The sequence below is a fragment of the Mustelus asterias genome, chromosome 11, assembly GCF_964213995.1.
Source record: "Mustelus asterias chromosome 11, sMusAst1.hap1.1, whole genome shotgun sequence".
Lineage (NCBI taxonomy): Eukaryota > Metazoa > Chordata > Chondrichthyes > Carcharhiniformes > Triakidae > Mustelus > Mustelus asterias.
Genome location: NC_135811.1, coordinates 87,836,373 through 87,864,132, shown reverse-complemented (window position 1 = coordinate 87,864,132; position 27,760 = coordinate 87,836,373). Strand labels below are relative to the sequence as shown.

Here is a 27,760-nt window from a genome sequence, read left to right as displayed (position 1 = left end):
GCGCGCAAGAAACAATACTTTTCACTGTATACATCATATGACAATAATAAATCAAATCAAATCAAATGCATTACCCTAGGTCTCTGCATTACAAGTCCAGTGACAGTACCTCTATACCATTACCATCCTTGATTTAAATCCTCAATATTTGATTTGAGGAGTATTTTACATGCTTATTTTCACTATGCGAGTTGCTTGTGCTTGAAGGAGAATTTCATCAGTCAAACTATTTGATTGGTAGTTGAATATCCATTGCAAGCCATATAAGTCAGATTATTGACTCAATCGGCTGGGATTTTCTGGCCACACTCGCCCCAAGCCTGGAAAATCCGACCTGAGGTCAATGGACCTTTGCGTGGTCCGGTGTCCCGTCTGCTACGATTCCCGTGGCGGGCAGGAGAGAAAAATTCCGCCCTTGCCTTTGCTGTGTTAACTGTTCTCAGCGGAGAGGCTAGTGGAGGTGGCTGGTCTCAAGTCTTGGGAAGGAGAACTCATTAGTTTAGGTTCCCAATACTAATCATTATGTAGTAATTTCTGCTGCAACATGCATGCATCTCTGTGCATATGGAGCTCGTGTGTGTTTGAGTGTGTGTATATGTGTCTGCATGCATGAGTGTGCAAGCATGTGAGTGTATGTACCCGCAGCATGGCGGGGGGGGGGGGGGGTATATATGTGGGAGGGGTAAGCATGTATACAGTCATCAGACAAGAACAGCGCAATGTTTAGCTATGGACAATCTCCCATAGTAAAATCATTGAAGACCACAGTGACAAGGTTAAAGCTGCAGTTATATACCTGCAATATTCAGGGCCTTCAAAAATAAATAAATTACATTTATATAGCGTCTATTATGGCCTGAAGAGACCTTAAGTTGTTTCACAAACAGTGAACTACTTTTTAAGTGTAGCCCTGGTTATAATGTGGAAGTCAATTAACACACGCATGTTTTTTGTGTTTTTTCTTTTACTTTCTTGTTTTTGGGGGGTTGGTTACAGCAGCTGTGGAGAGTTCTGTTTGTTTTCCCCATTTACACCTCCGCATCCAACTTCTGTTCCTTCATTTATCCCACGACCCTCCCCTCTTGCTTTGTGTTAGCTTCCTGTGCGTCATGCAAGACTGGATTGTCACCTTCGCAGTGGCTGGAGAAAGTCAGGAAATTTCCCTCCTGACTTTGAGGGAAAAGTGCCAATAAAGATATAAAGATAGGATTTACATTCAGGGAGGCGGGTGGGGGGTGGGTGGGAGGCGGGTGGGGGGTGGGTGGGAGGGGGGAGGGGTCTGGTCCACCGTCCCCGGAAAGAGTTTGGAGGAAGTCACAGGGTCTTCCAGCTGGGACACGCTGGCTAGAAAGCCCGGCTAAGTACTTTGGGATTTTATCCCAGTTATAATAGAAAGCCCTCCATCCCTCAACTTCACACAACGCTTCATGTCCCTCCCCACCCAACCCGTATGGTCCCTCATACCCTGCATACCAAGCTATGCTCCTCCACCCATCCCCTGGTTCCTCTACTCTCTATCCCAAGCTATGGTACTTCCATGCCTATTCACCAATTATACACTCTGTATGGAATCAATTAATCCTATAGTGACATAGGATGCCTTTTAAAAAGTCATTCACAAAAATTGCTTTTACTACAGCCCAATAAAACCAAGCGATGTTTTCCTTGGAACTCAGATGTTTCGGCACTGTAATGCATGTCTGTGCTCTCAAGTCATCAATGCATGGTGAAGGTTGGATGAGAGCCCAGGAATCCATTAGAGTGCTGAGACAAGTGCACCCCAGCGAACAATTTCTTGGTTAACAGCTCTTGCTCCCTGATCTATTCTGTCATGTTCACAATGTTTATTTACGCAACATAAAGAAGTTTCAAGTGCTTGCAGTTTCTGTTATTGACACTTCCAAGGGCCTGGATAATTTACACAATTTTATTGGGCTATTATAAAACCATTTTGCATGGATGAATGATTGTTTTAAAAACTTTTTTTCATACATTCTAGAGTGTTCATTGGTTCTGTACAGTGTATAATGGGTGAATGGGCATGGAAGTGCCAGAGCTTGGCATGGATGGTATGAGGTACCATGAGAGCTGGATGGAGGAGCATAGCCTGGCAGGAAAGGTATGAGGGGCCATAGAGGGTGAGAAGGTGGGCATAGGTTAACATTGAGGATGCAAGGAGCCATGGATGACATGGGCAAGGCCTTTTGACCTTGCCTTTGAAAATGCTCCCTCATCCAGTCCATGGTTGATAACACTGAGGTGCCATGAGCCACAAGTCCTTTAAGAGCTAGCCCGGCTCCATGGAAATTGTAGAGGATTACGACTCATCTATTTCCACAGTTAAAAATGAGCAGTAAAGTACTCCACTCTTCTTTTCCCCCCACACAACCGAAGCCCTATGGTCAGATCAGCATTGCAGGGCTTGCAACTGATCCAGCCAGCACCCTTAACCCACACTGGTAAAAATCGTAAACCCCTGGAATGGAGTCGTGAATCCCATATTTGGGTCCCAGCCGTCATTTTCACCCCTCCATGGAGTTTTCCTGACTCCTGGAAAATCCAGCCCATAACTGTTGTGCCTTCCACCCTATCACAGACCTTCCCCTTTTCCGCCACCTCCCACATTCATACTTGCTTAAAACCTGTTCTATCGCTAACTTTTTCCAGTCCTGATGAAAGGTTATCGACGGCAAACGTTAACTCCTCGCTCTTCATATTGCTGCTTTTTAGAATTTTCTGCCTTTGTTCCAGATTTCCAACAGCATTTAAAGTTTATTTATTAGTGTCACAAGTAGGCTTACATTAACACTGCAATGAAATTACTGTGAAAGTCCCCGTGTCGCCACACTCCGGCGTCTGTCCGGGTACACTGAGGGAGAATTTAGCACGGTCAATGCACCTAACCAGCACGTCTTTCGGACTGTGGGAGGAAACCGGAGCACCTGGAGGATCCCACGCAGACACGAGGAGAACGTGCAAACTCCGCACAGACAGTGATCCAAGCTGGAAATCGAACCCAGGTCCCTGGCGCTGTGAGGCAGCAGGGCTAAGCATTTTGCTTTGTATTAGCACTTTGCAAGGTCGCAGACGCAGTAATGGCAGCAAATAGGAGAAAATAGGAGAGGGAAAACGTAACAGATAACATTGCAAAGAATCGTCAAACCTTCCAAAAAAGGAAAATCACTAACAGAACAATCAAGTGTTATGCACCATCCGATACTGGGCTAGGAAGAAATCCAGCTCACATTCCATTCCATTTTCTGAGAATGCTTCCTCTGCTAGATATTGCCAAGTAAGAAGTTTAACAACACCAGGTTAAAGTCCAACAGGTTTATTTGGTAGCAAAAGCCACACAAGCTTTCGGAGCTGCAAGCCCCTTCTTCAGGTGAGTGGGAATTCTGTTCACAAACAGAGCATATAAAGACACAAACTCAACTTACATGAATAATGGTTGGAATGCGAATACTTACAACTAATCAAGTCTTTAAGAAACAAAACAACGTGAGTGGAGAGAGCATCAAGACAGGCTAAAAAGATGTGTATTGTCTCCAGACAAGACAGCCAGTGAAACTCTGCAGGTCCAGGCAACTGTGGGGGTTACAAATAGTGTGACATGAACCCAATATCCCGGTTGAGGCCGTCCTCGTGTGTGCGGAACTTGGCTATCAGTTTCTGCTCAGCGACTCTGCGCCGTCGTGTGTCGCGAAGGCCGCCTTGGAGAATGCTTACCCGAATATCAGCGGCCGAATGCCCGTGACCGCTGAAGTGCTCCCCAACAGGAAGAGAACAGTCTTGCCTGGTGATTGTCGAGCGGCGTTCATTCATCCGTTGTCGCAGCGTCTGCATAGTTTCCCCAATGTACCATGCCTCGGGACATCCTTTCTTGCAGCGTATCAGATAGACAACGTTGGCCGAGTTGCAAGAGTAGGTACCGTGTACCTGGTGGATGGTGTTCTCACGTGAGATGATGGCATCTGTGTCGATGATCCGGCACGTCTTGCAGAGGTTGCTGTGGCAGGGATGTGTGGTGTCACGGTCACTGTTCTCCTGAAGGCTGGGTAGTTTGCTGCGGACAATGGTCTGTTTGAGGTTGTGCGGTTGTTTGAAGGCAAGAAGTGGGGGTGTGGGGATGAATTTTCAAAGGCACTAGCCTGTCTTGATGCTCTCTCCACTCACGTTGTTTTGTTTCTTAAAGACTTGATTAGTTGTAAGTATTCGCATTCCAACCATTATTCATGTAAATTGAGTTTGTGTCTTTATATGCTCTGTTTGTGAACAGAATTCCCACTCACCTGAAGAAGGGGCTTGGAGCTCCGAAAGCTTGTGTGGCTTTTGCTACCAAATAAACCTGTTGGACTTTAACCTGGTGTTGTTAAACTTCTTACTGTGTTTACCCCAGTCCAACGCCGGCATCTCCACATCGAGATATTGCCAAGACAGCCAAGTTACAAGCGGCTCACGCTCTGCGGATGTCGGGTACAACGTAAGCTCGTCAATAAAATATTTTTTTTAAATTGTGTTGTGAGGTCTGGCTGTAAAAGTAAACTGTGTGAAGTTACGAGAAGAGCAAACCGCTTCAAGAGAAAATGTGCAACAAACAAAATATAAATCAAATGTGACCGAACATGTTTACGAGTCTGATGCAGACACAATAAACAAGACAATAAAATCCAAAGACAGCAGAGTCCATTAACTGGTCTGCACTATTCTATTGCACCAAATGTCAACTGAAACCACCTCTTTGAGGTTGTGGAGAACAATTTACTGGACCTGAATTAAGTGTTGCCTATTAGTTGCTGTTCCTGCATTAGGTCTTGTTTTGGATGCCATGTTTTGGCTCTTTCCGACAGGCATCCAAAGAGACATTTTCCTCAGTGAAAATCTACCGGTGTTAGATCGGTACCCTGCACACTCAAGTGTACTGCATTTGTAAGAGACAGCTGCTTGCATTTTTCGTCCCCTAGGTTATTTGTACACCCCTAGTGGACTCCTGGCAGAGCAATAGACCGTCGTAGGCTATGGACCACAGAAGGCTGTGGAGGCCAAGTCATTGAGTGTACTTAAGACGGAGATAGGTAGGCTCTTGATTGGTAAAGGGATCAAAGGTTACGGGGAAAAAGCGGGAGAATGCGCTTCAGAAACTTAACAGCCATGATTGAATGGCGGAGCAGACTCGATGGGCCGAATGGTCTAATTCTGCTCCTATATCTTATGGTCATATGAAGATTTGTACTTTGGCAATGGGAACACACGGCAAAACCATATGGCAGGCTGCTTAGCACAGCAGCAGAAACCATGGAGACCCCATGTATTTCAAATTATCCTGACAAAGGCCCCTTTAAATAAAGTACCACTTGTACTTGTCACATGTTCTTCAGTCTATCATCTTCCCCCAACCCACCCTCACCACCACCATTTCCCCAGAGACCATGCCCTTTTCCTGAAGTCCATCACACACCTTCCGGTCCAGAGGGGTCAATTCGCAGACTTATTGTTCCAGAAATAATCCAGCACCTGAATGCTGTGACGTCCATTGAGCAAAAGCACAGGAAAATGAAGGAAACCGGGAATGTCCCCTTCCCACTTCAATGCTAACGCTGCCATTGTGCCTGCTGCTTCTCGAGGCCCACTGAGAAAGAGAATTCCGAGGCAGCATGACTTGAAGATCTCGTCCTCCGGCCCTTTCTCCTCTCCCTTATATATGTGGGGATAAACTGCTATTTTCAGGCACAGAGAAGAGGAAAATCTTTCATGTCATGTTATAAAAAGGAATGATGGAAGAAACATTGCCTTCTTTATTTAGCTGTAATATCAACAAGCTCTTTCGCAAATACTCACACGGGCACAGGACATTCAAGTCATTACAAATTTTGGGATTTCCTAATTGTCGTTCAACGTTGCTTCCCGGCTAAAAGGGTCTGAGGCAATAACATACTTCAGTCAGGAAACACCAGCACTCCAAATACGGTCAGACATCTTATCCAGATGTTCATAAGAAAACTGCTGCCCAGCTGCTGCCTACAGCCTTCAGCTGAATTGTGCACCAAGTCGAAATAAAGACAAGTGCAAAAAAAGGGAGACCTACATGTGAGGCTGCTGTGTGTCCATCAACTTGTTGGAACACTAGCAGATGTATTTTATTCATTCATGAGACAACCATGGCTAGCTGGCCAGCATTTATTGCCCATTCCTAGTTGTCCAAGGGCAGTTGAGAGTCAACCACGTTGCTGTGGCTCTGGAGTCACACGTAGGCCAGACCAGGTAAGGACGGCAGATTTCCTTCCCTAAACAACATTAGTGAACGAGATAAATTTTTCCGACAATCGACAATGGTTTCATGGTCATCAGTAAATTCTTAATTCCAGATGTATTTGTAATTGAATTCAAATTCCACCCTCTGCTGTGGCGGAATTCGAATCCGGAGCCCCAGAGCATTAGCTGAGTTTCTGGACTAATAGTCCAGCGATAACCCCACTGGGCCGTCGCCTGCCACAAATGCTCCCTTTTCTACTGCCACGCTTAAAATGGGGACAAAACCAGTTCTCACATGAAAACTGCTGTTCAAAGTTAATGGCCGGAATTCTCCATTCTTCAATGTGAATTCCCATTGACAGGGGTGGGACCAGAGAATCCTGCTGATGGCAAACAACACAGAACCTTCCACCGGCAGGAAACTTGCGGGGCGGGGGGAAGAATCTCTCCCAATATTTTACTGCGATTAATCAGTGTGCAATCTAATGCTATTGTTCAGTTACACTGAGTGCAAGTGTCTCAATTTCAATTTCAGATCATAAAACTGCCACCTGAAGGTACGTATGTGCCATTTTGAAGATTGTGCAGCTAACAAAATTGCCCCCCCATCTTCTTTTCCAAGAAAAGACTGCAGTAACTTTGGCAGTTTTGCTTCAACCTACAACCATGTTTCCCCAGACTAAAACGTCACACAGAGGACAAAACATTGCGGCCAGGGTTTTCTGGCCCCATTGGCTGGACTGGAAATTCATGCTGAAAGGCAATGGAATTTTGGCAGCCTCTCCAGATTTTCTGTCCCGCCTGCCCTTGGTTACGCAGCCCACTCCCAATCCATCATCTGAGCGGCTTACCACCCGCTCCCCCAGCACCACAGCAGATCCACACATCTCACTCCTCTGCTCCAACATCATTTTACCGAGTCTTCCTTGGAATTACTTCCTATTGTCACATGTCATGTGCAATGCAGAATACTAATCATTAGTTTCACAGGCTGGTGCAAAACCTCGGAATTTTTTTGTTTAAGAATAGAAGTGGTTAGAACTGCGAGGACGCTGTTTTTTAATGGCTGTAGAAGTCACCTGACACAAAAATTGGCCAAGATCCCAGAAACCTCTGAAAGATCACTGGGGGGGACATATCTAGGCAGTTCCCCTGGTGGACCTCACACCTGCCATTGTCTGAACTCTCTACAAAACACAAAGACAACAGGCCACCAGATTTTGTGACTCCAGAAACAGCTGGGAACAGGGAAGGACTAACGGAACTCATTGTGCACAGAGGGTGCTATGGACCACCAATCAGTTTTAATGGCATCTTGATAACTTTGACTATGGGAGATCAAAGCTCCTATGTTAAAATGGATTGCCCCTCATTGCATACCAATAGCCAACTATCATAAAATTGGAATCCCCCTTGCAGAAAACTATGTTTATAAGCCTGTCTTATTGTTACAGAAGAGTCTGCAGAACCTATAACATCCAGAAAAAGACTTAAGAATGTAACATCATCTCTCACTGCCTGCTACTCTCAAATTCAGATACTATTTTTGTTTTATTTTAGATTACATCACAGAAATGGAGGTGTGTTTGTGTGTGTGAACATTTTTACCTTTTTAATAAGTCTTATACTTTTACCCGAGTGAATTTTAACAATAAAATAAACTCCTTCCTTGTGAACTGAGAGATTTGGCTGGTTTATTTCTTCATATACCTTTACACAGGAACAAGTACATCCTGAATTCAAAAATCACAACTTATTAAAAATTCAAACTCTGTTAAAACCAACCTCCTGGGATTGAAAGGAGAGGAATTTATTCACGTCTCCAGACTTAATCGTAACACTAATAAAAACCATTTACTTATGTTGAACTACAATGAAGAAGCAACTGCTCTCATTTATAAGCTTGGTGAATAGGTCATCAAATTTGAAAATAGGAGGAGGTGGCATAGTGGTATTGTCGCTGGACTAGTAATCCAGAGACCCAGGGTAATGCTCTGGGGACCTGGGTTCGAATCCCACCACAGCAGATGGTGCAATTTGAATTCAATAAAAATCTGGAATTAAAAGTCTAATGATGACCACAAAACCATTGTCATAAAAACCCATCTGGTTCATTTAGAATCATAGAATCCCTACAGTGCAGAAGGAGACCAGATGGCCTATCGAGTCTTCACCGTCAACAACCCCACCTAGGCACCTATCGCAGTAACCCCACATATTTACCCTGTTAATTCCTTTAACCTATGCATCCCAAGACACTAAGGGGCAATTTAGCATGGCCAATGCACCTAACCCGCCCATCTTTGGACTGTGGGAAGAAACCGGAGCACCTGGAGGAAACCCACGCAGACACAGGGAGGACATGCAGACTTCACACAAACAGTGACCCAAGCCGGGAATCAAACCCGGGTCCCCAGCGCTGTGAGGCAGCAGTGCTAACCACCGTGCCACCCACTTATGTCCTTTAGGGAAGAAAATCTGCCATTCTTACCTGGTCTGGCCTACATGTGACTCCAGACCCACTCTTAACGCCCACATCCCATGAACGAATAAAAAAAATCTCAGAGATCTAGTTTAGTTTCAACTCTGAGGGAAAGTCAAACAACACCTCGAGGAAATGGGTTAAGAAAAGGCCAGCACCACAAGTTCCCAACGATTAACTGGTTTGGGCCTATTTCTGCCTACTTCAAAGAACAAAGAACAGTACAGCACAGGAACAGGCCCTTCGGCCCTCCAAGCCTGTGCTGATCATGATGCCCTAACTGAACTAAAAAAGACCTTCTGCCTTTACTCAGTCCATATCTCTCTATTCCCTCCCTATTCATGTATTCAACCAGAAGCCACTTAAATGTTGCTGATGTGACACAAACACCCTGGGAAGGAAGAACACCATTCAACAGTATTCAGATGATAGTGAGAGAATAGCTCATTCCCTCATCCAACAGGTTCGATAGCTCCACGTTACCTACCTATCATTATTAAGATCAGCAATGGCCACCGAACTCCCAAAGTAAGAACCCGTTTGGCTTCCCATGATAGTGTGCTCGATATTTAGGTTTTCTGTGCTCTGTCCAAGAATGAACACCGCCCCTGTGTGATTATGGCGGGGGCCACCTGCCACATAGCTGAACTGATCGCCATGTGTGACCCTCTTTCCAGCAGTGAGTGAGTATCCTACAGGGGAAGAAAAAGCTCAAGGTTAGCAATGAGGACATAGAGTCGGCTCTACCTGGCTAAGGCATCAAGCGGCTAAGCCACACACACCAGAAAGATAGTACGTTCAAGGCCCAGACTGTGTTGACTGGTTTCAGCTGGGGTTCCCCAACCAGCCTCAGCGTATCCAGGTGAAGAAAGGCTACATCAACAGCCAGGGCATCCGATCCTGATCGTTTTCCTGATGGACCGCGAGTGTGTATGGACATTCGGTGAGCTTGACTGTGATGCCCCTACAGTTGAACAGCCCACCATTGCTCATTGTCTGGGACCCACACATGAAGTGCTGTCAAAATGGAGGGCACTCAATAAAAAGGCAGCACATTCAGCAGAAAGTAGAAAGTGAATAAATTATCTAAAAAGAAATGGAGAAACTACACAAAACAAACTCTCCAGAGTATGTCCAAGGCAGTTGAATTATTTTATCCACCTTCCTATGTCAGGGACATGGATGCCAAAAGAGCCATGGTCCCTTTCCCTGATCTCCCCAGTGAACCTTGCTGGAAAGGGCTAAAATGTGCTTGCTGGATGACAGCAGAATTGGTCTACATGTTTCGTTCACCCCAGCCCAGTTGAATTGAATGCTAAAATACAAAGAACGGTTAATGAATACAATCAGAAGGGTCACAATACCCCGGTATAAGTCAGAATCTCCAGCAGAGGAGGGATAACACGGAGGAAGGTTTGATGAAACAATGGCGTACCTATGTAGCTATGAGCTTTTCCCACATCTTGAAGCAGGTAAGGGCCATCATCCAGTACATTGAGTTCCACAAACGTGATATTCTTTTGTGCAACCTGAACGGTTCCTAAAACAAAAGAAAAATGATCAGTCAAAAACTGGGCCCATATTCAGGTGGCATTTTCTTGTGACAATGCACTGAAAGTACAGAATCAAGCACAACGGAATCTGAAATGGGGTGGCATGGTGGTTAGCACTGCTCCCTCACAGCTCCAGGGACCTGGGTTCAATGTTGTCCTTGGGTCACTGTCTGCATGGAGTTTGCACATTCTTCCTGTATCTGCGTGGGTTTTCTCCGGTTTCCTCCCACAGTCCAAAGAAGTGCGGGTTAGGTTGATTGGCCATGCTAAATTGCCCCTTCGTGTCAGAAGGATTAGCAGGCTAAATACATGGGGATAGGGCCTGGGTGGGAATGTTGTCGGTGCAGGCTCGATGGGCCAAATGGCCTCCTTCTGCGCTGTAGGGATTCTATGAAATGATATGCAATGTGATTCTAGCAAACATCATTACTCAGTAATATGAACCATTTAAGTTCCAACTGTTGAACCTGAGGGTAATATTTGCCTCGAATTGTATTTGTGTTTTTATTGGTTTAGGCAGCTTTAATACTAACACATCTATATGCACTGAAAAAAGGCTTAAAATATCAAACAGGAAAAGCTAAGCTCAGCCTGTTTGGAGATGATATGGCTTGATAGCCCATCATATTGTTCCATGAAAGAGTACGGCAAGTGTTAACTTGGCTCAGTGGTAGCAATGAACCGAGTCAAAAGATCAAGCATCTTTCTCGGACCTGTGCGTGTAATATAAGTTGTCACTTCAATGTAGGAGGGAGTGTTGTTGGAGGTTCAGTCTTCGCCTGCCCATTCAGAGCGATGGGATAGATCCTGGGACACTTATTTTTGGAAAAACAGATAATTCTCTTGTCATCCCCAACATTCGTCCCTCGGCCGACCCCATCTATTCAGAATGGCATCAGCGGTGACTTGGCAACACGATTATCTCTCTCTGTTGAGAGGAGCACACAGTGGCAGAGTGAACATTAAAAGAGGATGGGGAGGGTAAAGTTTTCCAAATTAAAAGGACCATCAACTTAGATAAAGAAGTTCAGACTGACCTCACAAAATAAAACACAAAATGGAACCGCAAGGTTCCAGAACAACCAGCCAGAGCTGCCTTCAGGTGAAACAGGTGTTTGTACACTTATGCTGAGTTGGATGAAGTAAACACAGAATGGCTTTAGTGCAACATTAGATGATATGTGGTGCTCAAAACAATTTCACAGTTGCCACCCCTGTGGTTTTAGCCAGCAGGCCTGTGGTGCTTTGCCAACGTCTGCACGTAAACAGAAGCTGACTGCATACAGAATTGGATAATCTGTTTGAAGTTTAAGTTTATTTATTAGTGTCATAAGGAGGCTTACATTAACACTTCAATGAAGTTACTGTTGTTAGAATGTAACCATTGTATTAGATGTAATGTGAGCAATGGTGACAAGCTGTAAGGGTCAGCTGACCCAGTAAACCATGGAACCAATTACAGAATGATGTAATGGTCAGCTGACTGGCTGACTCACTATAAATAAGAACCTGTTGGGAATTGTGGGAAACTTGGATGGGCCCAGGGTGAGGTTCCAAGTTTTGGAGTAATGAAGTTAATGGGGGGAGTATGTGGGAAGGCAAAGGAACGTCTGGTAAGTGGCACGCTTTCAAAAGTGTGTTAACCAGGGTTCAGGGTAAACACATTCCTCTTAGAGTGAAGGGCAAGGCTGGCGGAAGTAGGGAATCCTGGATGACTCGGGATATTGAAGCCCTGGTTAAGAAGAAGAAAGAGGCACATGACATGCATAAGCAGCTGGGATCAAGTGAATCTCTTGAAGATTATAGTGGGCGTAGGAGTAGAGTTAAGAGAGAAGTCAGGAGGGCAAAAAGGGGACACGAGATTGTTTTGGCAGATAAGGCAAAGGAGAATCCAAAGAGCTTCTACAAATACATAAAGGGCAAAAGAGTAACAAGGATCAACAAAGTCATCTATGTGCGGATCCACAAGAGATGGGTGAGATCCTAACTGAATATTTCTCATCAGTATTCACTGTTGAGAAAAGCATGGATGTTAGGGAACTTGGGGAAATAAATAGTGATGTCTTGAGGAGTGTACATATTACAGAGAAGGAGGTGCTGGAAGTCTTAAAGTGCATCAAGGTAGATAACTCCCTGGGACCTGATGAAGTGTATCCCAGGACATTGTGAGAGACTAGGGAGGAAATTGCGGGTCCCCTAGCCGAGATATTTGAATCATCGATAGTCACGGGTGAGGTGCCTGAAGATTGGAGAGTGGCAAATGTTGTGTCTTTGTTTAAAAAGGGCTGCAGGGAAAAGCCTGGCAACTACAGGCCAGTGAGCCTCACATCTGTGGTGGGTAAATTGTTGGAAGGTATTTTGAGAGACAGGATCTACAGGCTTTTAGAGACACAAGGATTGATTAGGGACAGTCAGCATGGCTTTGTGAGTGGAAAATCATGTCTCACAAATTTGATTGAGCTTTTTGAAGGGGTAACCAAGAAGGTAGATGAGGGCAGTGCACTTGATGTTGTCTACATAGACTTTAGCAAGGCCTTTGACAAGGTACCGCATGGTAGGTTGTTGCATAAAGTTAAATCTCACGGGATCCAGGGTGAGGTATCTAAATGGATACAAAATTGGCTTCTTGACAGAAGCCAGAGAGTGGTTGTAGAGAGTTGTTTTTCAAACTGGAGGCCTGTGACCAGCAGTGTGCCTCAGAGATCAGTGCTGGGTCCACTGTTATTTGTCATTTATATTAATGATTTGGATGAGAATATAGGAGGCATGATTAGTAAGTTTGCAGATGACACCAAGATTGGTGGCATAGTGGACAGTGAAGAAAGTTATCTCCTATTGCAACGGGATCTTGATCAATTGAGCCAGTGGGCTGACAAATGGCAGATGGAGTTTAATTTAGACAAATGCGAGGTGATGCATTTTGGTAGATTGAACCAGGGCAGGACTTATTCAGTTAACGGTAGGGCGTTGGGAAGAGTTACAGAACAAAGAGATCTAGGGGCACATGTTCATAGCTCCTTGAAAGTGAAGTCACAGATGGACAGAGTGGTGAAAAAGGCATTCGGCATGCTTGGTTTCATCGGTTAGAACAATGAATACAGGAGTTGGGACGTCTTGTTGAAGTTGTACAAGACATTGGTAAGGTCACACTTGGAATACTGTGTACAGTTCTGGTCACCCTATTATTGAAAGGATATTATTAAAGTAGAAAGAGTGCAGAAAAGATTTACTTGGATGCTACCGGGACTTGATGGATTGAGATATGAGGAGAGGCTGGATAGACTGGGACTTTTTTCTCTGGAGCGTAGGAGGCTGAGGGGTGATCTTATAGAGGTCTATAAAATAATGAGCGGCACAGATCAGCTAGATAGTCAATATCTTTTCCCAAAGGTAGGGGAGTCTAAAACTAGAAGGCATAGGTTTAAGGTGAGAGGGGAGAGATACAAAAGTGTCCAGAGGGGCAAGTTTTTCACACAGAGGATGGTGAGTGTCTGGAACAAGCTGCCAGAGGTAGTAGTAGAGGCGGGTACAATTTTGTCTTTTAAAAAGCATTTAGATAGTTACATGGGTATGATGGGTGTAGAGGGATATGGGCCAAATGCGGGCAATTGGGATTCACTTAGGGGTTTATAAAAAAAGGGCAGCATGGACAAGTTGGGCTGAAGGGCCTGTTTCCATGCTGTAAATCTCCATGACCTCTAAAAGTTTCTTTATTAAACCCTTTCTTTGATTTATAAGTTGGAATAAGTTTTGTTATATTTTTATTGTCTGTATTTGAAGAGTTCCTTCAGAAGAAACAACTGTGACAATCCCCAGAGGAGTTCGGAACAGCCAAGGAATGTACAGATTGTTGACAGGAAGAGAAACTGGATAAAATTCCATCCTTGGCCTCTTCATACATAAGAGGAACAGAATAAGTGGGGTAAATACCGGAAGTAGGTTTGGGGTGGTAATGTCGTTGAACTAATAAGGCTCAGAATAATGCTCTGTGGTCATAGGATAGAATTTCATGATAGCTGATGGAATTGAAATTCAATAAATAAATCTGGATTTAAGAGCTCATCTCATGAAACCACTGTTGATTGTTGGAAAAACTCATCTGATTCAATAATGTCCTTTTAGGGAAGGAAATCTGCCTTACCTGGTCTGGCCTACATGTGACTCCAGAGCCACAACAATGTGGCTGCCTCTGAAATGGCCTAGTAAGCCACTCAGTTTCAAAGGCAATTAGGGATAGGCAATAAATGTTGGACAGCCAGCAGTGCCCATGTGATATGAATGAGAAAGAACATGGGATCGACTCTCTGAGGAACAATTACCTACCCGATTTTAATCGGCCCTTCTGGGCAGGCAAGAGGGGCAATCATGAGAATTCCCAGGGGGCCTTTAAATACCAGATTGCATTTCATTTATGCGATTGAGCTGGACTGTAATTTTACCCTAAGGCCTATATGAGGTGGCCATTGTGGTTCCTCTCCAAGCCAGCAAAATGGCGAAGAAAGCCAGAAGAAGCCCAAGAAAGGTTAATTTATGATGAAAAAAAAATCTCTCTTTATAGGGCTAACAGTTCCCGTACACTGCATTCCTATCCAGGATGAAATGGTTGGCTGTTCACCTCGACCAGTCCGCCACCCCCATGACATTTCAAACTCAGTACGAAAGACAGCTGCGGAGATTTATTTTCTTCTCATGCCAAACCTTGCCAGTTCCAGCCGCCCGGTGCCCCGTAATACGCATAGTGATTGGGGTGTGTGAATCCCGCAGCCATGCCCTGCTGGCACATAAGCAGCCCGTGGTGGTCGTCCCCAACGTTTTCACAGAACTGCACTGGGGAAGTGTCCCAGTCATCATCCGGATTGATAGCCAGGTTGTCACTTATGACGAAACAGCGACCCACCAAAATTCTCTTCTCATCCTGCAGGCTGAGTTGCCTCTTCTCATACCTGTGCGCGCATACCTGCCGGGGAGATAAATGGGCCATGTTTAATCAGATTTCCTGGCAATAAAAGGTCTCTTGCAGCTGTTTCCTTTTTCAAGTAAGCAAGCTTGCTAAATTGAATCTAAAACAATAATTACATAGTGTGCGTCGGCTGTAGCTCAGTTGGTAGCATGTTCACCTCTTTCAGTCACAAGGTTTTGGCTTCAAGTCCTACTTCAGGACTTGGGCACAAAAATCTGAGGCTGGCACTCTAGTGCAGTATTGAGGGTGTGCAACACGGTTACAGGTGCCATCTTTCGGATGAGACATCAAGCCAAGGCCCTATCTACCTGCTATAATTATCATAAAAGATCCCATGGCGAAATGTCCATGAAAAGCAGGGGAGTTATCTCTGGTATCTTGGCTGATATTTATACCTCACATTAAACTCACAGATTTTCTGTTATAATCACATTTCTGTTTGTGGGAGCTTTGCCATGTTTCCTACTCAACAGCAATGACTATACTTCAAAAGTGCTGCATTGACTGACTGAGTCTGCTGGTGGTGAAAAACTCTACCCAAGTGTAAGTTGCAGAAGAACATTCTTGTAGCTTTATGTTAGCGAATGGCCATCCTGTGCATCGTGTGAAATGAGCAGTTGCCCATCCTGGAAATGGCCAACAAGCTGACCAATCCTCTCTGCCCAGAGGGGGAACAAGAGAGTTATCATACATTCCACAGTTCTTGAAGGTTAAACTTTCGAACAGTTAGCTCAAGTCAGGCCATCAGAGCGGTGGCCAACACTCTGCACAATATACGTGAGCATTATTAGCAACTTGAATTTCAGTTCCAATCAGGGTAAAGAACAGGGGAATGAATGGTTTATGGACATCGCGTAACAGCTATACTGTCCAGGAAAGGGGTCAGCAAGCTGCAAGGGGAAGCTCTGACTCAGCCGAGATTTCCAACACTAACCTCTCTGCAGCCTCTGTCAAGCTGTCTTCCCCTTTCAGTTACAGTGAGTGCTGGTTCACTTTGTAGCATGGCCACAGGGGCTGAGAAGTGGGTTAAGATTGCCTCAACAAGTGAGGACTCTTGCAGTCAACATTGCAAGGCAACTTCATCCCATCATTCTTGGATGGTTTGGTTTCTGGAGCGGGCAAGGAGATGGATTAAGACTTTGCTCTGTCCACTCTGCACATTGGCTTTGTGACTCTGAGAAAGGAATAACTATGTTTTAATTAAAATCTGCTCCTATGAAGTTGAAAATGGCAACCCCCAGCGACACTGCAATCCCACTGATTCTGTTAACTTATACCAGCCTAATCCGGCCAACTTTATGCCTTGCTCATTAAGCTGCAGAAAGATACACGCTACGTTCTTTATAAATGCACTGGCTGCTCTTGTTCAAAGCGACATATTAATTCTGTGTAGCACGGTGGCATTGCCGCCTCATAGCGTCAGGGACCCGGGTTCGATTCCAGCCTTGGGTGACTGTCTGTGTGGAGTTTGCAGGTTCTCCCCATGTCTCCGTGGGTTTCCTCCGGGTGCTCCGGTTTCCCCTCTCACTCCAAAGATGTACAGGTTGATTGGCCATGCCAAATTGCCCCTTAATTTTGGAGGGATTAGCAGGGTAAATATGTGGGGTTAATAGAATAGGGCCTAGGTGGGATTGTTGTCAGTGCAGGCTCAATGGGCTGAATGGCCTCTGTCTGCACTGTAAGGATTCTATGATTTGCCATTGCTGGTTAAGAATGGACAATAGACTTGACCCCAAAAATCTTTTAGTGCCCACAATATGCCCAGTTGCTTCTTTATTTATTAAGCAGGTGGCAAAATTCTGGAGTTCCCTCCTGAACAGCACTGTGGGTGTACCTTAACGATGTGGAGATGCCGGCGTTGGACTGGGGTAAACACAGTAAGAAGTTTAACAACACCAGGTTAAAGTCCAACAGGTTTATTTGGTAGCAAAAGCCACACAAGCTTTCGGAGCTCCAAGCCCCTTCTTCAGGTGAGTGGGAATTCTGTTCACAAACAGAGCATATAAAGACACAAACTCAATTTACATGAATAATGGTTGGAATGCGAATACTTACAACTAATCAAGTCTTTAAGAAACTGTTTTGTTTCTTAAACGTTGTTTTGTTTCTTAAAGACTTGATTAGTTGTAAGTATTCGCATTCCAACCATTATTCATGTAAATTGAGTTTGTGTCTTTATATGCTCTGTTTGTGAACAGAATTCCCACTCACCTGAAGAAGGGGCTTGGAGCTCCGAAAGCTTGTGTGGCTTTTGCTACCAAATAAACCTGTTGGACTTTAACCTGGTGTTGTTAAACTTCTTACTGTGTACCTTACCCACAGGGACAGCAGTGATTGAAAAAGGCAGCCCACCACAACCAGCTCAAGGAAAATTAGCGATGGGCATAGCCAGTGATGCCCACATCCCATAAATGCATTAAAAATATCCCAACCTCTGCTCAGCAACTCCCATGATGGTAAAACCAGAATCTGGGACACAGCACAGGGAAAAATGGTGCCATGAATCAAAAGCTCATCATTCAGTCTTAAGAACATTTATGCTCCAGCCAGACTATCCTGTACAAACAGCAATTCAAATTGGCCTTACCAGCACCTTCCCACCAGGCCCTTGGCTTGCCACTGTGACTCCAAGCCACTGGTCTTCCTTACTTTCAGCTTTTGGATTAGCTGTGAAAACAATCATGTGGTGAAAATGAGAGAATCGTTCATGAAGTGAATAAGTGAAGTGAGAGCTTCAAGTTTTTAGGTGTCCAGATCACCAACAACCTGTCCTGGTCCCCCCATGTCGACACTATAGTTAAGAAAGCCCATCAACGCCTCTACTTTCTCAGAAGACTAAGGAAATTTGGCATGTCAGCTATCACTCTCTCCAACTTTTACAGATGCACCATAGAAAGCATTCTTTCTGGTTGTATCAGGAGCTTGGTGTGGCTCCTGCTTTGCCCAAGACTGCAAGGAACTACAAAAGGTCATGAATGTAGCCCAATCCATCACACAAACCAGCCTCCCATCTATTGACTGTCTACACTTCCCGCTGCCTCGGCAAAGCAGCCAGCATAATTAAGGACCCCACGCACTCCGGACATTCTCTCTTCCACCTTCTTCCATGGGGAAAAGGGTACAAAAGTCTGAGGACACGCACCAACCAACTCAAGAACAGCTTCTTCCCTGCTGCTGTCAGACTTTTGAATGGACCTACCTTGCATTAAGTTGATCTTTCTCTACACCGTAGCTATGACTGTAACACTACATTCTGCACTCTATCCTTTCCTTCTCTATGAACGTTATGTTTTGTCTGTATAGTGCGCAAGGAACAATACTTTTCACTATGTTAATATATATGACAATAATAAATCAAATCAAATTTTAAAAAAAAGGTCATTCAGACACTGCTGCAAGATACACTTTAGGTGGCCAGATAATGCAATACCAAATGGGTGGCACAGTGGTTAGCACTGCTGACTCACAGCGCCAGGGACCTGGGTTCAATTCTGGCCTTGGGTCACTATTTGTGTGGAGTTTGCACGTTCACCCCGTGTCTGCGTGGGTTTCCTCCCACTATTCTAAGATATGCGGGTTCGGTTGATTGGCCATGCTAAATTGCCACTTTGTGTCAGGGAGGGTTTAGCAGGGTAAATACATGGATAGGGCCTGGGTGGGATTGATGGGCTGAATGGACTCCTTCTGCACTGTAGGGATTCTATGAAATTATAAGCCCCAACCAGCCCATGAGTATTCCATATAAATATTGGGCATTCATTTTGAATAAATTATTGCAAATGTTTATTTGGGACTAAAATGTGAAATAGAATTCAGTACTTATTCTAATACTGGAAACTATTCTACAAAATGGCCCCTAGATATCAGTCGCTCCACCCACCATTGCAACTTAGAGGATTCCACAACCTAAAATCTGACTTGCATCTGCCCCATGCATCAAGAATAGCCCAGAATCAAACAATGTGTTATTATTGCTGCAAAAACTGGTTCAAATCTTCTGGAACGTGTGACTTTCTTCTTACGATCATAGATGTAACTGGATTTGTCTTGGAGGCATGGCAAATTATTGGAAAGAGATTAGCCTAGCTACGTACTTCTCCCAGGCCTTTTAACTCATCACCAGGGTGGTACGATGGCACAGTGGTTAGCACTGCTGCCGCACAGTGCCAGGTTAATTGTCAATGCTAAACTGCCTTTTAGTGTCAGAAGGAGTAGGGTAAATACATGGGGTTGGTGGGGAATAGGGCATGGGTAGGATTGTTATCGGTGCAGACTCGATGGGCCGAAGGGCCTCCTTCTGCACTGTAGGGATGTGAGATTTTTAAAAAATGTCTTTTGAAGAATGGAATCATATTGTAGCATCATCTCCCACATCAGGTTGATAAAATTAATCATCTGGATTTCCTCAAATCTAAGTGCGACTTTCTTTTCGCAGCGAGTGGTAATGATTTGGAACACTGTTCCCACTAGGGCGAAACAATCAATGTCTTAGAATAGAATAGAATCCTACAGCACAGAGGGAGGCCATTCAGCCCATCAAGTCTGCACTGACCACAATCCCACCCAGGCCCCATCCCCATACATTTACCCTAGCTTGTCCCCCTGACACTAAGTGGCAATTTAGCATGGCCAATCGACCTAACCCGCACATCTTTGGACTGTGGGAGGAAACTGGAGCACCCGGAGGAAACCCACGCAGATACGGGGAGAACGTGCAAACTGCACACAGACAGTGACCCAAGCCAGGAATTGAAACTGGTGCTGTGAGGCAGCAGTGCTAGCAACTGTTTCACCGTGCCATCAATCACAAAAGGAAACTGGATGGGAACTTGCAGGAAGGAGCGGTGTTTGCTTACTTGCTTTCTCAAACTTGGCACGTTTGCAGTCACGTTGATTTAGTGACACAGGACAGTAGAATAAGGCTCCAGTGCGGTTTGCCAATTGATCCTTCAGACCTGTTGCCCGAGGAGCTCCCACCAGCAACCTAGGGGAGGAAAACAAAAGAGTTGAAAAATGAAGGTAAGAACATTTGACTATCGTGTTCTTGTAGTGATATCATTTGGGCCTGAACTTCCTCAGATTGGCAATCAGCGGTGAGATCTGGGAAGTGCAGCGCATTCCCAAGGTCCAAGATAAGGGAAGGAGGACACGTCCCATTTTTCAGCACTAGCTGCCATAAACCAAGTGATCCCATTCTGCTATCCCTTCAAGGCATGTCTTGGCTACAGCTGAAGAAAACACCTCGAAGACAGCACCAAAAGACAAGGCCTACCCATCCAGTTTTGAACTGGACAATACAAACTTGTGCAGTGAACAAGTCGGATGTTTGAAACCAGATCACAGAGGTTGATCAATAAACAAAGAAGAAAGCCCCAAAGCTTTTTAAAAGCAAAAAAGGTACTTTAAGTGCAACTACAGTTGTATTGTAGGAAATGTGAAAGCCACTGTGCACAGCAAGATCCCACAAACAGGCATAGAATCCTGAGTGTGCAGAAGGAAGCCATTTGGCCATCGAGTCTGCACCAACAACGATCCCACCCAGGCCCTATTCCTAACCCCACATATTTACTCTGCTAATCTCCCCGACACTAAGGGGCAATTTAACATGGCCAATCAACTTAACCCGCACATCTTTGGACTGTGGGAGCAAGTCGGAGCACCTGGAGGAAACTCACGCAGACATGGGGAGAACGTGCAAACTCCACACAGACAGTGACCCAAGCCGGGAATTGAACCCCGGTCCCTGGTGCTGTGAGGTAGCAGTGCTAACCACTGTGCCAGCATGCCACCTACATACAAAGGAGGACAATGAAGGCCTCCACACTCCAACTCCTGACAGTCAACTGTCAGAGCTCAACCTCCGATCTCCAACCGCTGCCTTTTAACTGCCGAAATGCGAGAGTGGGCTCACGTTCCACCTCCGGAGAACACGAATTTGGACTCACGTTCAACCACTGCTTTGCGCTTTCAGCCTCGTGTTCCATGCTCCTGCACTCTCTCTCAACTGGCGCATATCATGCTCTGCTGCGCTACCACAGAAGTGGGCGGCACGGCGGCACAGTGGTTCGCACTGCTGCCTCACAGCGCCAGGTACCCGGGTTCGATTCCCGGCTTGGGTCACTGTCTGTGTGGAGTTTGTACGTTCTCTCCGTGGGTTTCCTCTGGGTGCTCTGGTTTCCTCCCACAGTCCAAAGATGTAAGGGTTGGTGGATTGGCCATGCTAAATTGACCCTTAGTGTCAGGGGGACTAACACCGATTGTGATCGGCGCAGACTCGATGGGCTGAATGGCCTCCTTCTGCACTGTAGGATTCTGTGATTCTAAGTCTACATTTATCTTCTCTATAATGTTTAGGGCTATATTTGTTGGAATACGCTCGCTTTTTAAAGAAGCTGTTCCGTATCAAGATAAATGCAGAATCACTTCCAAATGCATACTAATTTGAATGTAACTCTTCTTGCCACTTTGAGCTACCAGGTCACCAGCTGGAGTTTATTGCCCGGAAATTCTCAACGACAATGTACCATTAGAGTAATTGAAATGTACTGTACTTATTCTACCAAATGTATACGCAAGTACAAGGCCAACCAATACCAAAGCAGCACAAACACAGAGCACTCTGTGACATCTGAAATTGAAAGGATGTCATTAACATGTATTATAACACAGGGGACTAGGCCAACATTAGCACGAGAGATGGAGGAAAGTACTCAAGGTTAGCCATCAACAAAGAGCATTGTGCTCAAAGTTAATGAAAATTCTAAAGTGGGAACAATTTCCTTACACACCAGAGTCAGTCTTGCCGATTTATGGGATGGTGAAGGGGTGGTGCGGGTGAAAGTGATGAATGAAAAAGGCAGCAAGCAGCTGATGTACTATCCGATTACCCAAGACAGCCTGTATTCCCCACCTTCGCACTCCCCAGAAATAAAAAGAAACAGGCCATCACTGAAAAATGCCTGGAAACCAGGCTGATTCCGGGCATGGCGGGACTGATGGATGAGGAAAAATTGACTAGGTTAGGATTGTTTTCGCTGGAGTTCAGATGAAAGAGGGGGAGATCTCATGGAGACTTATAAAATTCTAACAAGATTAGACAGGGTAGATGCAGGGAGGATGTTCCCGATGGCTGGGGAGTCCAGAACCAGGGGTCACAGGCTGAGGATTCGGGATGGACCATGTAGGAAGGAGGTGAGGAGACATTTCTTCACCCACAGAGTGGTGAGCTTGTGGAATTCATTACCCTCAGGAAGTAGTTGATGCCAAAACATTGAATGTATTCAAGAGGCGGCTGGATATAGCACTTGGGCGAATGGGATCAAAGGTTATGGGGGAAAAAGCAGGATTAGTCTATTGAGTTGGAAGATCAGCCATGATCATAATGAATGGCGGAGCAGGCTCGAAGGGCCATATGGCTTCCTCCTGCTCCTATTGTCTATGTTTCTAAACCTATGAAAGGAGGAATACAGAAACCATTATTAAAAGTTATTAGAGAATGTACACCGGGACTGCAACAAACCCTGTATGAAAAGCTCATGTTAGAATGCAACATTTAACATACTTGGTTTGCATGAAAAATTGATGCTGGCAATGTGTGCAGTCAACATGCTGTGGCCCAACAATGATAGGATTCAGATTTGCACCAGTGATTCTTCAAAGTGTGAACTTTCAATTTCTTCACTTGGCCATAGCAACATGATGGGCTGCATAATTCCATCTCCTGTGTTGTAAAGGTTCTTGTTCGAGTTGGGCAACGTATGCACACATGGGGTTGGATTGGATACAAGAAGGCAACAAGACTCTTCTTCGTCTTCAGTTCTGACGAAGGGTCATCCAGACCCGAAACGATAGGCGGGATTTTCAGGCTGCGCTCGCCCCAAGTTCGGAAATTCCCACCTGAGGTCAACGGACCTTTGCATGGTCCGATGAATTATCACTCCTGCCTGCTACGATTCCTGTGGCGGGACAGAGACAGGAAAATTCCACCCGTTGGCTCGATGGTCCTTCCACAGATGCTGTCAGACCTGCTGAGATTTTCTGGCATTTTCTGATTTTGAACATGACTGCAGATATTTGTTCAGTAAAACAAAAGGGAACACCAATGCACTTTATCATCTACCTCCCAGTTTTTCATATTTACTTCATGGGGTGTGGATGTCACTGGCTAGCCCAGCGATTATTGCCCATCCATAATTGCCCTTGAGGAGGTGGGAGTGAGCTGCCTTCTCGAACTGTTGCAGTCCATGTGGTGTACAGGTACATCAAAAGTGCTGCTCAGACGATCAGAATCGCTGCACATGAAATATTACAGATATTTACCGGAGATACTGAGATATTTCCACTTTTATGTTTAAAAGTAATGCTTTGTACTCGATTATAGGGCTTATCAAATGGTCTTTCACTGCCTTACTTTAGGAATAGTAGCATTTCTAACGGAAAAATTCTGGATATTTCATGCATCTCACTTTTTCTGCCCTTTGCTTACATAGGGATGTGTTTCTAAAACCACAGAATCCTTACAGCGCAGAAGGAGGCCATTTGGTCCATCCAGCCTGCACCAACAGCAATCCCACCCAGACCCTATCCTTGTAACCCCACGTATTTACCTTGCTGATCCCATGACACGGAGGGTCAATTTAACATGGCCAATCAACCTAACCCACACAGCTTTGGACTGTGGGAGGAAACTGGAGCACCTGGAGGAAACCCACGCAGACACGGGGAGAATGTGTAAACTCAGTCACCCAAGGCCGGAATTGAACCCGGGTTGCTGGCACTGTGTGAGGCAGCAGTGCTAACCACTGTGCCATCATGTCACCCAATAAAAAGTGATGGCCTAGTGATATTATCGCTAGACTATTAATCCAGAAACTCAGCTAATGGTCCAGGGATCCGGGTTCCAATCCCGCCACAGCAGATGGTGGAATTTGAATTCAATAAAACATACCTGGAATTAAGAGTCTACTGATGACCATGAAATCACTGTCAATTGTTGTGAAACAAAATCCATCTGGTTCACCAATGTCCTTCAGAGAAGGAGATCTGCCGTCCTTACCCGGTCTGGCCTACATGTGACTCCAGAGCCACAGCAATGTGGTTGACTCTCAGCTGCCCTCTAAAGGCAACTAGGGATGGGCACTAATTGCTGATGTGGAGATGCCGGCATTGGACTGGGGTAAACACAGTAAGAAGTTTAACAACACCAGGTTAAAGTCCAACTGGGTTTGTTTGGTAGCAAAAGCCACACAAGCTTTCGGAGCCCCAAGCCCCTTCTTCAGATGAGTCCTGAAGTTGTTAAACGTCTTACTAATTGCTGGCCAGCCAGTGACGCCCACGTTAAAAAAGGTAATTGTGTACATTTGCATTAAGTGATAAAGCTTTAAAATACAAATGAACAGGACTCACTCATGCTTCATTTATGGATGCTATTTTCACACTAAAATTTATATTTGCCCACAATGGGTGAATCACATTAGCCAGAACAGTAAGCTTTGAAGTTACTGTTCAATTCTGTGTGTGAATGTCACGTGTTCGCACAGGGGAAGAACAATTTCTCACTACATTTGATCTTTACAGTATCAAAGCAGCAGCTGCAGAAAATTATTGGATTTTCCCATTTTCTTCAACAAATTTACTATCCATGTTGCTCATCACAGAGTAAACATCTTCCCCAAAACAAAACCAATCATTGTTCAAAAATAACTGAGGCTCTTGCAAGTCTGTATAATATTGAGACATTTGATCATCGGAACATCCAGTTTATCTGTCAAGTGGCAGCTTTTAACAGTCACCTCAGGGCATTCTCTCCAATCTCAGCATTTTTGACAGTGAAACCTGGATTAACACAGGGGGAAATTAAACTGCGCGGTCTGCAGCCTCATAACTCCTGGTTTTCCAGTCCCTACTCACTACCCATCGTAGACTGCGCTGTCCTCTTGCCCTTCCCTTTCTCTCTGCGCTTCTCAACGTAAAGTTTCTGGATGCAAAGCATTTTAGGATGTTTCCCAAGGCATGTGATAGGCTGCAATATAAAATTAAGTAAGAAGTCTCACAACACCAGGTTAAAGTCCAACAGGTTTATTTGGTAGCAAATACCATAAGCTTTCGGAGCGCTGCTCCTTCGTCAGATGGAGTGGAAATGTGGAAAACTCCATCTGACGAAGGAGCAGTGCTCCGAAAGCTTATGGTATTTGCTACCAAATAAACCTGTTGGACTTTAACCTGGTGTTGTGAGACTTCTTACTGTGTTCACCCCAGTCCAACGCCGGCATCTCCACATCATATAAAATTAAGACAGTCCTCTTGGCTAAATTTGGATGTCAGCCGCACGGGACAAGAAAAAGAACCTGGCAAGTAAAGTTTATTTATTCGTCACAAGTAAGGCTTACATTAACACTGCAATGAAGTTACTGTGAAATTCCCCCAGTCGCCACATTCCGGCGCCTGTTCGGGTCAATGCACCTAGCCAGCACGTCTTTAAGACTGTGGGAAGAAACCAGAGCACCTGGAGGAAACCGAAACCCACACAGACAGGGGGGGAGAACGTCCAGACTCAGCACAGCCAGTGACCCGAGCCAGAAATCGAACCCTGGCACTGTGAGGCAGCAGTGATAACCACTGTGCCACCGTGTACTACAATGATGCATCCAGACAGTAGATCTCAATGCAAAAAGTTCCCATTATTCAGCGGGGCATAGTTTAGTGAGGGATTCTTCAGTGTATACTTGATGGTATCGCGAGTCTGTAATTGTGATATTCATTTGCCGCGACATCATTTTACAAAGTGAACAGTTAGCAAGCTCATTACAGAACTCTTCAAATATGGTTTAGATTCAAAGGAAATGCCCTCACACATGTAGCCCATGCTGCAGCTCACACTATTTATTAACTCACTCTGCACACTTCATAATTTGCATTGGTTTTAGAATTGCAGCGTGGTAATTGTAGACGCGAGTATATTTATGGCACCCGTGTGGTCGCTGAGCTGTGGTGAGATGCTACGTTTCTACACAAGGGAAATCAACAGCGAGTTCACTCCTTGTTCCAGCCCTTATTAAACACACACCATGAAATATTCATTATATTGAAATGAAAGCACACTCCCTAAAGAAACAAGACCAGGATTTGATTTGGGTACTAATGTCACGGCCGTGACCAGAGGGCCAACAATTGCATTGCAGAATTTTTGCCAAGTTTAACAGACACAAGACAAGCAGTACAGCTCTTCATTATATTTTATAAATACTGACAACGCAGTTTCTTCCATTTCAACACAATGGGGTCAGCCCTACAACAACAGCCTATAACAAGTCACTTCCGGCATGGTTCCATGGGAACTGGCATGTCATGGCACATGCATGTCAGGAGTCACGATGCAGTAGTCTGGACAGTAGGTATTAAGAAGCTTTCCAATTATAGCAAGTAGCAGCAATGCATCTTTCCTCTATCACTGCTGTCCACACTGCTGCTCATGTTATCACCCCAACCAGGATACAAATAGCACTCTCACCACCACTCCTGCTGAGTATCAGCCCATACAAGCGTCTGATCTCTTGTACCTTCTTGATCTGTGCAGCTTCATACTGGCCTGGTTACACGCAGACACAACAAGCCACTAAAATAAGTACAGCAAAGGCTTACCAGGGCACTTCCTGGGATGGCAGGTCAGTCATATGAGGAGAGACTAAGTTGGTTAGGATTATATTCACTGGCGTATAGAAGAATGAAAGGGGATTTCATAGAAACTTATAAAATTCAAACTGGGTTGATTCAGAAAGAATTGTCCTGATGGTGGGGGAGTCCAGAACTAGGGGCATAGTTTGAAACTGAGTTCCTTTTGGAACTGAGGTGAGGAGAAATTTCTTCACCCAGAGAGTAGTGAATGTGTGGAACTTTTTTTATCCATTCATGGGACATGGGCATCGCTGGCTGGCCAGCATTTATTGCCTATCCCGAGTTGCCTGAGGGCAGTTGAGAGTCAATCACATTGCTGTTGCTCTGGAGTCACATGTAGGCCAGACCAGGTAAGGACGGCGGATTTCTTTCCCTAAAGGGCATTAGTGAACCAGATGGGTTTTTCCGACAATCGATAATGGTTTCATGGTCATCAGTAGATTTTTAATTCCAGATATTTTTCATTGAATTCAAATTCCACCATCTGCAGTGGCGGGATTTGAACCCGGGTCCCCAGAACATTAGCTGAGTTTCTGAATTAATAGCCTAGCAATAATACCACTAGGCCATCGCCTCCCCAATAGATTAACACGGAGAGTAGTTGAGGCCAAAACATGTGATTTCAAGAAGAAATTAGATATAGCTCTTGGGGCTAAAAGGATCAAAGGATGTGGGGGGGAAGGGGAGGGGGAAAATCAGGATATTGAATTCGATGATCAGCCATGATCATAATGAATGGTGGAGCAGGCTCGAAGGGCGGAACGGCCTACTCCTGCTTCTAGTTTCTATGTAAGAAGCAAAACTTTGACTTAAATTTCTCATATCAGAGCAAATACAGCT

The 27,760-nt window shown here is 44.9% G+C and overlaps 1 protein-coding gene across 1 annotated transcript in view; it reads right to left on the bottom strand.

The window, feature by feature from the left end:
- Positions 1–27,760, bottom strand: part of itga3b (integrin, alpha 3b) — a 183,937-nt gene that overhangs the window by 78,637 nt on the left and 77,540 nt on the right. Inside the window, exons 2-6 of the mRNA XM_078223902.1 lie at positions 20,104–20,231; positions 17,835–17,914; positions 14,986–15,244; positions 10,170–10,274; positions 9,222–9,426 (exon numbers count right to left, since the gene is read on the bottom strand). Coding sequence (XP_078080028.1) covers positions 9,222–9,426; positions 10,170–10,274; positions 14,986–15,244; positions 17,835–17,914; positions 20,104–20,231 — 777 coding nt within the window. The remainder of the gene's footprint in view (positions 1–9,221; positions 9,427–10,169; positions 10,275–14,985; positions 15,245–17,834; positions 17,915–20,103; positions 20,232–27,760) is intronic.